This window comes from Neoarius graeffei, chromosome 8 (genome assembly GCF_027579695.1).
Source record: "Neoarius graeffei isolate fNeoGra1 chromosome 8, fNeoGra1.pri, whole genome shotgun sequence".
NCBI classification, from domain to species: domain Eukaryota; kingdom Metazoa; phylum Chordata; class Actinopteri; order Siluriformes; family Ariidae; genus Neoarius; species Neoarius graeffei.
Genome location: NC_083576.1, coordinates 3,055,849 through 3,070,620, shown reverse-complemented (window position 1 = coordinate 3,070,620; position 14,772 = coordinate 3,055,849). Strand labels below are relative to the sequence as shown.

Sequence of the window (14,772 nt, the reverse complement as noted above, 5' to 3'; positions counted from 1 at the left end):
CTGCATGAGACACCACATGATCTGCTGAGTTTGCGTTTGTTCCCACTTTGAGCTTTGATGTGCATTCAAGCTGCATTTTCAGATCATTGACATGGTTTCTGATCTGTTTGCCTGAGAAACTAAAAACAGCCACTGACAGTATATCGAGTTCACAGAGGCAACACACAGTGGTGCTGCTTCACAGACAGATCCGCAAATACACGTCAAATGTTTGTTAACTCAGAACTGAGCTTTTGAAAACTTTCCACAGATCTTTGACTGAATGTTGGAGTGTGATTCATGCCGGTAGAGACTGTTACACATGTGTGTATGTGTTGGATAATGTCTGATAATTGATAGCAGTAACCTATAAAGCTCTGGTTTTGGTGGAGAATTCGCCTCAAATATCTCTATAGTTGAGAAAATTACTCATCAAGACCCACATGCTGTCGGCACGGTGGTGTAGTGGTTATCACTGTCGCCTCACAGCAAGAAGGTCCGGGTTCGAGCCCCGTGGCCGGCGAGGGCCTTTCTGTGCGGAGTTTGCATGTTCTCCCCGTGTCCGCGTGGGTTTCCTCCGGGTGCTCCGGTTTCCCCCACAGTCCAAAGACATGCAGGTTAGGTTAACTGGTGACTCTAAATTGAGCGTAGGTGTGAATGTGAGTGTGAATGGTTGTCTGTGTCTATGTGTCAGCCCTGTGATGACCTGGTGACTTGTCCAGGGTGAACCCCGCCTTTCGCCCGTAGTCAGCTGGGATAGGCTCCAGCTCGCCTGCGACCCTGTAGAACAGGATAAAGCGGCTACAGATAATGAGATGAGATGAGATAAAAAAATACAAATGTGATATAATATTGAAGGAGGTGGAGTTCAGCTCCAACAGGGAACGATTTTGATGTGAAGAGGCGGAGCTCAGCTCCAGCAGGTTGCAATTTGTATATGAGGAGGCAGAGCTCAGCTCCAGCAGGGGGTGATTTGTACATGAGGAGGCGGAGTTCAGCTCCAACAGGGTGCGATTTGTATATGAGGAGGCGGAGCTCAGCTCCAACAGGGTGCGATTTGTATATGAGGAGGCGGAGCTCAGCTCCAGCAGGGGGTGATTTGTACATGAGGAGGCGGAGTTCAGCTCCAACAGGGTACGATTTGGATGTGAAGAGGCAGAGCTCAGCTCTAGCAGGGTGCGATTTGTATATGAGGAGGCGGAGCTCAGCTCCAGCAGGGTGTGATATGTTTGTGAGGAGGCGGAGTTCAGCTCCAACAGGGTGCGATTTGGATGTGAAGAGGCGGAGCTCAGCTCCAGTAGGGTGCGATTTGTATATGAGGAGGTGGAGTTCAGCTCCAGCAGGGTGCAATTTGCATATGAGGAGGCAGAGCTCAGCTCCAGCAGGGGGTGATTTGTACATGACGAGGCGGAGTTCAGCTCCAACAGGGTGCGATTTGTATATGAGGAGGCGGAGCTCAGCTCCAGCAGGGTGTGATATGTTTGTGAGGAGGCGGAGTTCAGCTCCAACAGGGTGTGATTTGTATGTGAAGAGGTGGAGCTCAGCTCCAGCAGGGTGTGATACATAAGTGAGGAGGCGGAGTTCAGCACCGATGGACTCCGGCCCAATTTAACCCCTGGTGGTGTGATGAAGCAGAGTGACTATTAATCAAAAGTGTTGATTATTTTCCTTTAGCAGCGTGTCCCAAAGCGTTTTATTCCTTTTACACCACAGCAATTTTTTAACAATCACAGTTTTTATGCTGTGTAATGTCCCTGAAACTCTGTGTCTCTCTTTCTTGCTCTTGTTTTTATTTCAATTGTATTTTGTGTGTGTGTGTGTGTGTGTGTGTGTGTGTGTGTGTGTGTGTGTGTTAGTTTATACAATATATCTGTGTATTTGCTCTTTAGATAATCACTTCTACTTTCAGTTTTTAATCTGTGTATTTATACAGATGTCTGATCCAGGATTAGCACCAGCCCATAATAATCAGACAAATCTGTAATAATCAGACAGAAACTCCGTGCTGAAGCTCTGGCTGGATTTTCTGTGTAGCTGTAACAATACAAATGCAGCAATGCAATTCAGCTTTATAAAAATAATTAATGTGTCGCTACACACACACACACACACACACACACACACACACACACACACACACACACACACCATGATAAAATACAGCACATTGTTGGTTGTGTGATATTGATCTTAGAGGAATATCCTGGTGTCAGCCACAACACATGCAATAATAGAAGGAACACACACACACACACACACACACACACACACACACACACACACACACACACACACACACACACACAACAGGCAAAGAGTGTGTGAGACGGAACTTGAAAGAAAGACAGAGAACAATTCGAGTGAAGAGTCGTATGCTTCAAAGTCTGAATCAAATGATGAGTCATATGCTTCAAAGTCTGAATCAAATGATGAGTCGTATGCTTGAAAGTCTGAATCAAATGATGAGTCATATGCTTCAACATCTGAATAAAATTATGAGTTGTACGTTTCAAAGTCTGAGTGGAATAAGAAGTTTTACAGTACGCTTCAAGGTCTGAGAAAATTGATCAATCATTCAACTCATGTCTGAGTTGAGTGACAAGGCATAAGCTTTGAAGTGAGTCAAGTGAAGAGTTATATGTTCCAGTGTCTAAATCAAGTCCTAAGTCAACTCTCCTTCAAAGTCTGAGTCAAACATTGTCACTGGCATCGAAGTCAGTAAATTAGGTGCTTAAGTGTGAGTCATAAATGTGAGACTTGATTCATCTCCTCAGCGACACATTATGAAAACTCCACCTGGTTTTCTGGAATTGCCCGATTCTATGCTTTTTTAATTTGTGTATTTATTTTAATCCTCCACTGTTCAGTAAAAATGAATCCGTACTCCATGGAATAAGGTACTAATTGCATTACCGCTATCTCCTAATGAACATGTTGGTTTTTGTAAATTATGCCTGCAGTCATTTCAGAATTATCCAGGAACACACACAATTGCGGTTGCTCGCTATGATGCTAATCCATGACCTCTGCTTAATTGGGGTACGTAATTAATTCATCCTCACACCTCTGACAAGGCGCCGAGGCCCAGCTGTGTGCCTCCAATACACAATGAGACAATAGAAGGTAATGCATCAGTGACCATAAAGACTGCAGGATGAGAACTCCGAGATGAACTCGAGCTGGGTGTCATTAATGAGCTGGGAGAAATATCAGACAGAAAGTGAGAAATCAATAAAGTGAAAAATGAGATGTGATGAAGGAGTCTGAGGTCTTTGTGCAGCTGTTCAACAGCATTTATGATCAAATGGAATTCTCAGTTGGCCTCGCTTCACTTTCATCATCCCGTTATACGGAGTAATTGTGTATTTATGGGCAATATCTCTCTCTCTCTCTCTCTCTCTCTCTCTCTCATTACAAATGTTGGTCCATTGTTTTTATTTCTTTGTGTATTCAGCATTCACTTTCACAACTGCACTTCCTTCCTTTTTCTCTTTGAGATCTGATCTTCTTATGGCAATCAAAAACAATTCACCCAAACGAAAACCTCATGAAATATTGTTACACCCTCTAAATTTGCACATGATGTAATTTCTTCAATTGTTTACTATAAATTATTTTCAGTTTTCTTTTCTTCACTCAGTAAACCTCCAAAAAAAAGAAAGTTAATTCTGTCGCTTTTATCTTTTGCAATAGAAAATCTTTCATTCTGCAGGTTCCGTTAAACCCATCATGCTCCATAATTCATATATTTCTCATTTAATCTTACAGAGTCTCTAATAGAGGAATTAATCAGAGTGCACAGATGTTAGCCAGTCTTTTTTAAATCACGATGATATTTAAATACTTAATAAATGTGAAAAAGAAGATGCAAGCTCAAAGCTGTTTCACTATGACCTCCCACAACGTAAAAATATGCCGTGTCATTCTTTAACCTTTTTCATGCCGAGAATATTTGTACGCAGATCCAAATTCTTTACATTTCTTCAGTAAAAAATAATAAATTGAATGAGGTACAAATGTTGATTCTGTCTAAATATCTAAATATTTCATAAGTAAATGGACTGTCTATGAGTCGGGCTGAAATAATATAACATAAATAAATTAAAAAAAATTTCAAATGTCACAAATTTTTAACATTCAGATCTAAAATCCCAGTTCCAAAAAGTCGGGATGCTGTGTAAACTGGAAATAAAAACAGAGTGTGATAATTTGCAAATTATAGAAACCCTATATTTCATTGAAAATAGTACAGTGACAACTATTAACAACAATCTGTAAATGTTTGGGAACTGAGGAGACCAACTGCTGTAGTTCTGAAAGAGAAATGTTGTCCCATTCTCACCTGATCTACAATTTCAGTTGCTCAGCAGTTCAGGGTCTTGTTTGTCGTATTTTGCGCTTCAAATGTTTTAAATGGGAGACAGGTCTGGACTGCAGCAGGCCAGTTTAGCACCCGGACTCTTTTACTACGGTGCCATGCAGTTTTAATATGTGCAGAAAGCAGTTTGGCGTTGTCTTGCTGAAAGAAGGAAGGCCTTCACTGAAAAAGATTTTGTCTGGATGGCAGCATATTGCTCTGAAACGTGTTTATATCATTCAGCATTAATGATGCTTTCCCAGATGTACAAGCTACCCATGTCATGTGCACTAACGCCCCCTCATACCATCACAGATGCTGAATGCTTTTGAGCTGTGCACTGATAACAGGCCGGATGGTCCCTCTCCTCTTTAGCCTGGAGGACTTATTTAGAAATTAATTAAAGATTGTCAAATAGTCTTGAGAGCTACAGAGGTGTATGTGAAATTATAATAATGCTCTTGAGTGATATGGAGGGAATTTACATCCACTATTTTTACATCCTATTTTTACATCACTATTATTACATCCACTAAAAATATGTTTTAAAAAAGAGCTTTAAATTGACTGAGTGTGGATAAAATGCATGAAAGGGTTAATAAATAAAAGCTTGTAGTCATTAGTGCATCACTGTGGTGTAAAAGGAATAAAACACTTCAGGACATGCGGTTATAGGAAAATAATCCTCTCCGGTGGAGTAACAGTGAGTGAGCTAATGGATTTATAAATTTGTGATTAAATTACATGATCAGTGATTTAAATTCAGTCATTTAAAAAGAGTAAAATAAATAAATAAATAAATAAATAAATAAGCGGTACACATGTAGAAGGTTTAGTGAACATTCTGTCTTTTTCTTCTGCCATTTCTGGAGTTTATTTTGGTTTATTTCTGGATTGAGTCCATATTTTGGGAGCATATACAAGTTTGGTTGAAGAAGTTTTAAAGATTTGAAACACTCCCAAGTCTCAGCATCACCCAAAACGCTGGCAGGTGATTGATTTGACGCGGAAAATAACAGTCTAAAATTGTCCATTTCGTCAAAAGGAAGTGTGAGACATGCGGTAACTGATTTAGCATGACAGGCCAATACTCTATGTGTGTGTGTGTGTGTGTGTGTGTGTGTGTGTGTGTGTGTGTGTGTGTGTGAGAGAGAGAGAGAGAGAGAGAGAGGCCCTGTGGCAGATTGGTGTTAAATGGCAGTTTTATTTGCTTTACGAACAGGAAGCTTGTAGCATTTCCTCCAGCGGCGTGTTGAAATCCTTGTTAGAAATCCTCACTGCCTCGGAGACAAACAGCTCATCAACTTCCTGTGAATAAATGAGACAAAATATCAAAAGTCAAAAACCACTCACAGAGACACGTTACTGCAATATCCAATTGGGTTTAAATCCCAGGACGGCTTTGAATAAAATAATACCTTTAAAATAAAGAATAATAAAACACTGAAATAATCTAAACATTTATTAATTCATTATTTGCATATTTAATAAAACCAAAAACATTTAATATATTTATTTTACTCTGAGAATTTTTTTTTTTTTTTTTTACAAAAAATGGAATAACTTCTATTCCAAATACAACCCCGATTCCAAAAAAGTTGGGACAAAGTACAAATTGTAAATAAAAACGGAATGCAATAATTTACAAATCTCAAAAACTGATATTGTATTCACAATAGAACATAGACAACATATCAAATGTTGAAAGTGAGACATTTTGAAATTTCATGCCAAATATTGGCTCATTTGAAATTTCATGAAAGCAACACATCTCAAAAAAGTTGGGACAGGGGCAATAAGAGGCTGGAAAAGTTAAAGGTACAAAAAAGGAACAGCTGGAGGACCAAATTGCAACTCATTAGGTCAACTGGCAATAGGTCATTAACATGACTGGGTATAAAAAGAGCATCTTGGAGTGGCAGCGGCTCTCAGAAGTAAAGATGGGAAGAGGATCACCAATCCCCCTAATTCTGCGCCGACAAATAGTGGAGCAATATCAGAAAGGAGTTCGACAGTGTAAAATTGCAAAGAGTTTGAACATGTCATCATCTACAGTGCATAATATCATCAAAAGATTCAGAGAATCTGGAAGAATCTCTGTGCGTAAGGGTCAAAGCCGGAAAACCATACTGGGTGCCCGTGATCTTCGGGCCCTTAGACGGCACTGCATCACATACAGGCATGCTTCTGTATTGGACATCACAAAATGGGTTCAGGAATATTTCCAGAGAACATTATCTGTGAACACAATTCACCGTGCCATCCGCCGTTGCCAGCTAAAACTCTATAGTTCAAAGAAGAAGCCGTGTCTAAACACGATCCAGAAGCGCAGACGTCTTCTCTGGGCCAAGGCTCATTTAAAATGGACTGTGGCAAAGTGGAAAACTGTTCTGTGGTCAGACAAATCAAAATTTGAAGTTCTTTATGGAAATCAGGGACGCCGTGTCATTCGGACTAAAGAGGAGAAGGACGACCCAAGTTGTTATCAGCGCTCAGTTCAGAAGCCTGCATCTCTGATGGTATGGGGTTGCATTAGTGCGTGTGGCATGGGCAGCTTACACATCTGGAAAGACACCATCAATGCTGAAAGGTATATCCAGGTTCTAGAGCAACATATGCTCCCATCCAGACGACGTCTCTTTCAGGGAAGACCTTGCATTTTCCAACGTGACAATGCCAAACCACATACTGCATCAATTACAGCATCATGGCTGCGTAGAAGAAGGGTCCGGGTACTGAACTGGCCAGCCTGCAGTCCAGATCTTTCACCCACAGAAAACATTTGGTGCATCATAAAACGGAAGATACGACAAAAAAGACCTAAGACAGTTGAGCAACTAGAATCCTACATTAGACAAGAATGGGTTAACATTCCTATCCCTAAACTTGAGCAACTTGTCTCCTCAGTCCCCAGACGTTTACAGACTGTTGTAAAGAGAAAAGGGGATGTCTCACAGTGGTAAACATGGCCTTGTCCCAACTTTTTTGAGATGTGTTGTTGTCATGAAATTTAAAATCACCTAATTTTTCTCTTTAAATGATACATTTTCTCAGTTTAAACATTTGATGTGTCATCTATGTTCTATTCTGAATAAAATATGGAATTTTGAAACTTCCACATCATTGCATTCCATTTTTATTTACAATTTGTACTTTGTCCCAACTTTTTTGGAATTGGGGTTGTATAATTTGCTGTGTATGTATTTATTTTTCAGGATAAAATCTAACATAAATCCAACCGTAATAACATTTCTGGGACTGTCCTACCTGTAATATGGTTTTAATCAGGAGCAGGAATGAAGAAGCATAATTTCACATAAAAATGTGACCCCTCACCGAATCCAGGGACACATGTCGGCCGAAACGAATCCGAGATAATCGCAAAAGAAGCATTTTTTTTCGAAATTTGTGATTTTTGTTTTTTTTTCCATCATGTGCAAGTTGAGATCTTGAAGAATGCAATCAGTATTTCAGATAATAGATTGTTTTGTTGGAAAAGCATACATTTTTTGTTGCAAATTGTCTCGTTTTTGTCAGGACTGTAGCCTGCTGGGGGGTGTGGGTAAATTACCATATGGGCCATTCACATGATGATTTAAGTCATTTTTTTTTTTTTTTCCGCGAATCAGCTGTATGATCCGGGCTGAGCACATGGCTACTTAACTGCATACAGGCGTGTGATTTCACTATGGAATGAGTTACTAAACAGAGCGCAGAGGAGCCCTGCAAAGCAAACAGACACACAGTATTTACATCGGAGATGACCATTTCTAGCAAAAAAAAACGCACCTCGTTTTCCAGATTGATCTGGAAAGATCACTACACCAGAGTGATCTTTGTTTACATGAAAGTAGTATCGTGCTAGCTCGTAGGGGGTAGGGCTTTCCTTAATATCATGCAAATGAGCACCATTATGTGCCCGCCCTGCACCCAGAGTAGCTGAGATGGAAAACTTTGAGGGCGATTTTCTCCCTTTTCTGTTTTATGAAGTATACACTTTCAAAAGGCCACACATTCTTCAAATATTGTCAGATCTCCACATGGAAGGCATCATTGGAAAGCTTAGAAACTGTACTTTCTGAATCTGTCAATAACTCAAAATGCCCCCGGGCCGACATTTGTCCCTGGATTCTGTGATCTGCCACAAATTATCTCATCTCATCTCATTATCTGTAGCCACTTTATCCTGTTCTACAGGGTCGCAGGCGAGCTGGAGCCTATCCCAGCTGACTACGGGCAAAAGGCGGGGTACACCCTGGACAAGTCGCCAGGTCATCACAGGGCTGACACATAGACACAGACAACCATTCACACTCACATTCACACCTACACTCAATTTAGAGTCACCAGTTAACCTAACCTGCATGTCTCTGGACTGTGGGGGAAACCGGAGCACCCGGAGGAAACCCACGCGGACACGGGGAGAACATGCAAACTCCACACAGAAAGGCCCTCGCCGGCCACGGGGCTCGAACCCGGACCTTCTTGCTGTGAGGCGACAGCGCTAACCACTACACCACTGTGCCACCCACTGAATATATGTATATTAAATATAATTTTTTTTTTCGCGGTCCAGTTTCCATCAAATCCTGCGCTCTGATTGGCTGGCGAGCGGGTCCGTATCCTATGATACGGACCCTGGTTACGGACCTCTGGCAACTCGCTCATTCAAAACAACAAACATAGTAGCAATTTTTGTCAACATTCATTTTCGCATTTCTCAGGAGAATTGCATTAATTTTACAGCATGGATAGCGATAACGACAGTGTTCACAGTGAAAGTGAGTTTTACTACCCTGAGGAAGAAGAAATAAAAGAAAACATTTCAGGAGAAAGCTAAAAACCTCTAACTGTTGCTAACGCCGAGCAAAAACATGGCTGAATCCCGAATGACTCCTATTTGTATAAATAGGGGACTACATAGGCAGCAAAATGTAGTTTTTTTCCTGCCATGGAAGTGCACTTGTATACCGAGGAGGAAGCCATTTGCATTACAGCCGTGAATAAGGATTCAAATTGGCGGCTCAGCTCGGTTTTCCCTCGGCCTTGAATACTGACCTCGGCCCAGAGGGCCTCGCTCAGTACTTTCAAGACCTCGGTCACAGTATTTCACCATACGGACCTCCCAGCTGGTAAATAACATATATTTATTTTTTTCGTGGTCCAAATCCTGCTCTCTGATTGGCTGGTGAGTGGGTCTGTATCCTATGGTACAGACCCCAGTTACAGACCCCGGTTCCGGACCTCTGGCGACTCGCTCGTTCATAACAACAAACATAGTAGCATTTTTTGTCAACATGTATCTTTTTTTTTTTATAAGATTTATTTCTAAGATTATCAAAAATCTTATAAATTTTTGCCAGCATTTCTCAGGAGAATCGCATTAATTTTACAGCATGGATAGCGATAACGACAGTGTTCACAGCGAAAGCGAGTTTTACTACCCTGAGGATGAAGAAATAAAAGAAAACATTTCAGGAGAAAGCTAAAAACCTGTAACTGTTGCTAACGCCGAGCAAAAACATGGCTGAATCCTGAATGACTCCTATTTGTATAAATAGGGGACTACATAGGCGGCAAAATGTAGTTTTTTCCTGCCATGGAAGTGCACTTGTATACCGAGGAGGAAGCCATTTGCATTACAGCCGTGAATAAGGATTCAAATTGGCGGCTCAGCTCGGTTTTCCCTTTCGGGCGCTCTCGTTTTCTGTTAGAATTTGGTAAAGAAAAAAATAAATATATTATTTACCAGCTTAAGGTCGGTCCGTATGGTGAAATACCGTGACTGAGGTCTTGAAAGTACTGACTGAGGCCCTCTGGTCACGATACGGACCTCTTAGCTGGTAAATAACATGTATTAAATGTCATATTTCCTTAAAAATTCTTTAACACTCCTCTTGAAAGTGCAGATGGTGTTGGAGTCTCTAACTGTGTTCAGTAAAGAGTTCCACAATTTGGGTTCGTGGAAGAAGAAGAAGAAGAAGAAGAAGAAGGAGTGTTGGGCTGTCTTTGTGCATCACCATGGTGTATTGATGTTCTTTCCTCTTGGTGTTGTAAATGTGTGTATCAGATCTTTTGGCTAATTTCTGGCAAAGGTAATCAGGCAGCTTTTGATTTAAACATTTGTACATCATGGTAACATCACAAAGTCGTGGAAGTTCCTCAACTGATGACCACTTTAGTTCCTTTAATGTGGGTGAAATGTGATCAAACTTTCTTGCCCCGGTTATAACTCATGTAGCAAAGTTTTGTCTAAGTTGTAGCTTTTGGATGTTTCCTTTAGTCGTACCAGACCATGCGGTGGAACAGAAAAATAACTTGCTAAAAATCAGGGTGTTTACAGTGAGTTGGAGAACATCCCTTGAGAATTCTGTTAATTTGGCACAATCCAGCCAGTAGTGATGATGTCAAAGAGTCAATGTGATCGTTAAATGACAGGCTCAGGTCCAAAGTGACGCTCAAGTCCTTGCATGACGTGACAGGAATCAGGTCTTGACCCAAGAAGGTGACAGTAACATTAGAAACTGTATTTAATATCTGTTTAACTCCAGAGAACATGACTTTTGTCTTGTCTGGGTTGATAAGTAACTTACTGGAGTGACACCACTCACCAACCTTGTGAAGGTCTTGAGAGATTTGATGTACACTTTCCTCTATATCCACAGCGGTGAAGGGAAGATAGATCTTTGTGTCATCTACATATGACTCCACTTGACAGTTTCCAATGGATCTTGGGAGGTCATTCATGTATCAATTGAAGAGGAAAGGCCCCAAAATGGAGCCTTGTGGCACACCATGAGTGAGCGATGATGAGTTGCAATGAACATGAGGTTTCGATGCGCACAGACTGTTCCCTCTCAGTGAGCTAACTCCTGAACCACTCAAAAGCGTTTCAGGAAATCCCAAAGATTGTGTAATTTGTTAAGAAGTGTTGAGCGGCAAATGCTGGCAAAAGCCTTGCTCAAGTCTATGAAGAGTTCTAATTTTTCAGTTCTGGACAAAACAAAGAGGGAAATAAACTTTTTTTTTCTGTTAAGTTTTGATATTTATATTGCTAAAGTTTAATAAAACAAAAAAAAAAAATCCATGGAATTTATCAATTAAAATCTGAATATTTATTAACTTTTTTCTTTAACCTGTATTGTTTTGGCTTTAGGCTGCATTTTTTTCCTCCCTGAAGCTCTCAAACACGGATAATTTAATTCTATCACAATTTAATTTCATGCAGATGTGGTGAATGACAAGTTTTGCAAGAGATTCATCTTTTAAACCCTTAAAGTATCAGGTTAGAATTAGAAAATGTATGTAAATGTAATGATCAATGACCATCGACTGCTGTACAATCTGCATCTATTTCTACAATTTAGAGCTGAAAGAAACAGCTTGACTCATGAGGATTTCTAAGGCACTATGGGTAATAAAAAGATACACCAGCCAGAGAATATGATTTTTACTGAAATAAGAAGCAGCTACACCAAAACATAGTGCACTCTGTAGTGAACAGACAATGATGTGAGACACGGAATCAATAGAAAATCTAGAAAATTAATGAAAACTGATGTCCTACTCCACTGATGTTATATTACTTTGGCCTGATTTTAGCTCATCATCTCCGTCTATAATAAAACTCCTGATGTTGATTTGAAATGTTTCTTCAGTGACACGTCTTTGAAATAAACAGCTCAGTAGCATTGCTTTTCCACGTCTTTCCTCAGGACTGACGACTCTACAGGTGGTGCTGGACATGGCGGCGGAGAGGAAGTGGCAGGTGACTGCTATAAATGTAGGCAACATGAAGGACGACAGGAAAGACGAGGCGTATCGCTCGCTGTTCCAGGATCTGGAGAACAAGAAGGAGAGGAGAGTGATCCTGGACTGTGAGCAGGAAAAAGTCAAAGACATCATGGAGCAGGTGATGAGCTCAAACTCTCACTCTGCAGTGATGGAAATAAACATAAAGCACCTGGAGAGTTTAGTTTTGTTACTGAGCTGCTTTTCGATTCAAAATACTCAGTCTAGAAAGCCACTCCCGAGAGCTGTTTGGATTTCGCAGCTGATTAGAAGTGAAACCAAATTTGTACTCATTTTTCATTCATGACACCAAGCTGCATTCGTTATTTTCTGATAGTTTGATGCTTCAGTGCAGTTTAGATCACGTACATCATGCGTGCATACCACCGATTAATCAAATACAGGGTGGGTTTGGCTTTCGCACGTTTTAATATTACAAAAAAAAGCAAATTTGTTCTATTTTATGCAGCTAACCTTCTAGTTTCTATTATTATTATTATTATTATTACAATTTATTAAAGTGTATTATTTTTATTTATTATTTATCATTGAAGTAACGAACTTTCCTTTTAATCCATTGAACAATTATTCCACAAAAATCAAGTCATACATGAGCTGACAGCTGACGAGGCGCATAGCACCGAGATTGAGTGGAATAACTGTTTTATTCTCTCTGCATTCACTAGATTTTGAGAAACAGAGCATTTTTATTTTCATTTTTTACAAATTCGATAAATAAAAACTTGATACAAAATGTCTGACAAAATAATTTCCTCTTAGAATGTCAACAACCGGCAAAATGACGAGCAATTTGTGAAAAATGCAATAATAATAATAATAATAATAATCATAATAATCATAATAATAATAATAATAATAATAATAATAATAATTCTTTTTTTAAAAGATACGTTCTTACCATGAAATACTTTTATTCCATATTTTGTTGCTGTTTTTTGTTTTTTGGGGTTTTTTGTTTTCGAGTAGAGTTTTTATTTCGTCCTCGGTTGGTGCAGAAACACGCTCAGCCATTTTGTTTTTCTCTACCCATGGTATACAAGCTGATATCCTAGTAGTAGAATAGCCAATCAGAGCTCACGATTGCTCATATCCAGTGAATGTGGATAGAACAAATTACAGTTAGATGTTGTTAATGTTGTTGAACATCCATACAATAAGTTCCATAAATAATTATAGGAGCTATAAACAGTCTTCCTTTTACCAGCCTCTCATTTTTAACTTGCTTGAAGTACAAAAAAAATCACAGCTTGTTCCAGCATGTTGCCGAGAAACCGCAGAGAAGAAGTGTAAACTTGTCTGTCCTGAAGGTGTCGGAGAAATTAAAGTTCCAGCTTCACTTCTGACTGTTACACAGCGCTGACACTGGAGACTCCGTCCAGAGACGATACAGAAAACTTCACCATGTCAACATGCCCCTGAATGAGCTGTTGCTATAGAAACAATAACGTATTAGAACGAGAGCATTCATATAAACCTGCACTAATGTCAGAGCTGCTGTTAGAGAGAATTAATCAACACTTTCTGACCAATCAGAGTCCAGAATTACAGTGGCATACGAAAGTTTGGGCACCCTTGCTGAAAGTGTCTGTTACTTTGAATAGTTAAGTGAGCAGAAGATGAACTGATCACCAAAAGGCATAAAGGTAAAGACGACACATTTCTTTTCAGTGTTTTCTGCAAGATTTGTTTATTATTTTTGTTTTGTACAACTGGAGAGTGAAAAAAGAAAAGGAACACCATGCGAAAGTTTGGGCACCCCAATACATTTGAGTTCTCAGGTAACTTTTACCAAGGTTCCAGACCTTAATTAGCTTATTGAGCTGTGGCTTGTTCAAATTCTTCATTAGGAAAGGTCACATGATGCAGATTTCAAAGCTGTATAAATTCTCTGACTCCTCAGACTTGTCCCTAAAATCAATAGCCATGGGCTCCTCTAAGCAACTCCCTCGCATTCTGAATAATAAAATAATTGATGCTCACAAAGCAGGAGAAGGCTACAAGAACATAGCAAAGTGTTTTCAGGTAGCTGTTTCCTCAGATCATAATGATATTAAGAAATGGCAGTTAACGGAAACAGTGGAGATCAAGGTGAGGTCTGGAAGATGAAGAAAACTTTCTGAAAGAACTGCTCGTTGGATTGCTATAAAGGCAAATAAAACCCCCTGTTTGACTGCAAAAGACCTTCAGAAAGATTTAGCAGACCCTGGAGTGGTGGTGCACTGTTCTACTATGCAGTGACACCTGAATAAATATGACCTTCATGGGAGAGTCATCAGAAGAAAACCTTTCCTGAATCCTAGCCACAAAATTCAGGGTCTGAAGTTTGCAAATGAACATCTAAATAAGCCTGATGCATTTTGGAAACAAGTCCTGTGGACTGATGGAATCAAAATAGAACTTCTTGGCCACAATGTGCAAAAGTATGTTTGGAGAAAAAAGGGTGCCAAATTCCAGGAAAAGAACACCTCTCCAACTCTGAAGCATGGGTGTGGATCGATCATGCTTTGGGGTTGTGTTGCAGCCAGTGGCACAGGGCACATTTCATCGGTCGAGGGAAGCATGGATTCAAATAAATACCAGCAAATTCTGGAAGCAAACATCACACCATCTGTAAAAAAGTTGAA

The 14,772-nt window shown here is 39.9% G+C and overlaps 1 protein-coding gene across 2 annotated transcripts in view; it reads left to right on the top strand.

Annotated features, from left to right (window-relative positions):
* gria2b (glutamate receptor, ionotropic, AMPA 2b) overlaps positions 1-14,772 on the top strand; it is a 75,884-nt gene that overhangs the window by 27,829 nt on the left and 33,283 nt on the right. For both annotated transcript variants that reach the window (XM_060926786.1, XM_060926787.1), the window contains exon 3: positions 12,052-12,248. In XM_060926786.1, coding sequence (XP_060782769.1) covers positions 12,052-12,248 — 197 coding nt within the window. The remainder of the gene's footprint in view (positions 1-12,051; positions 12,249-14,772) is intronic.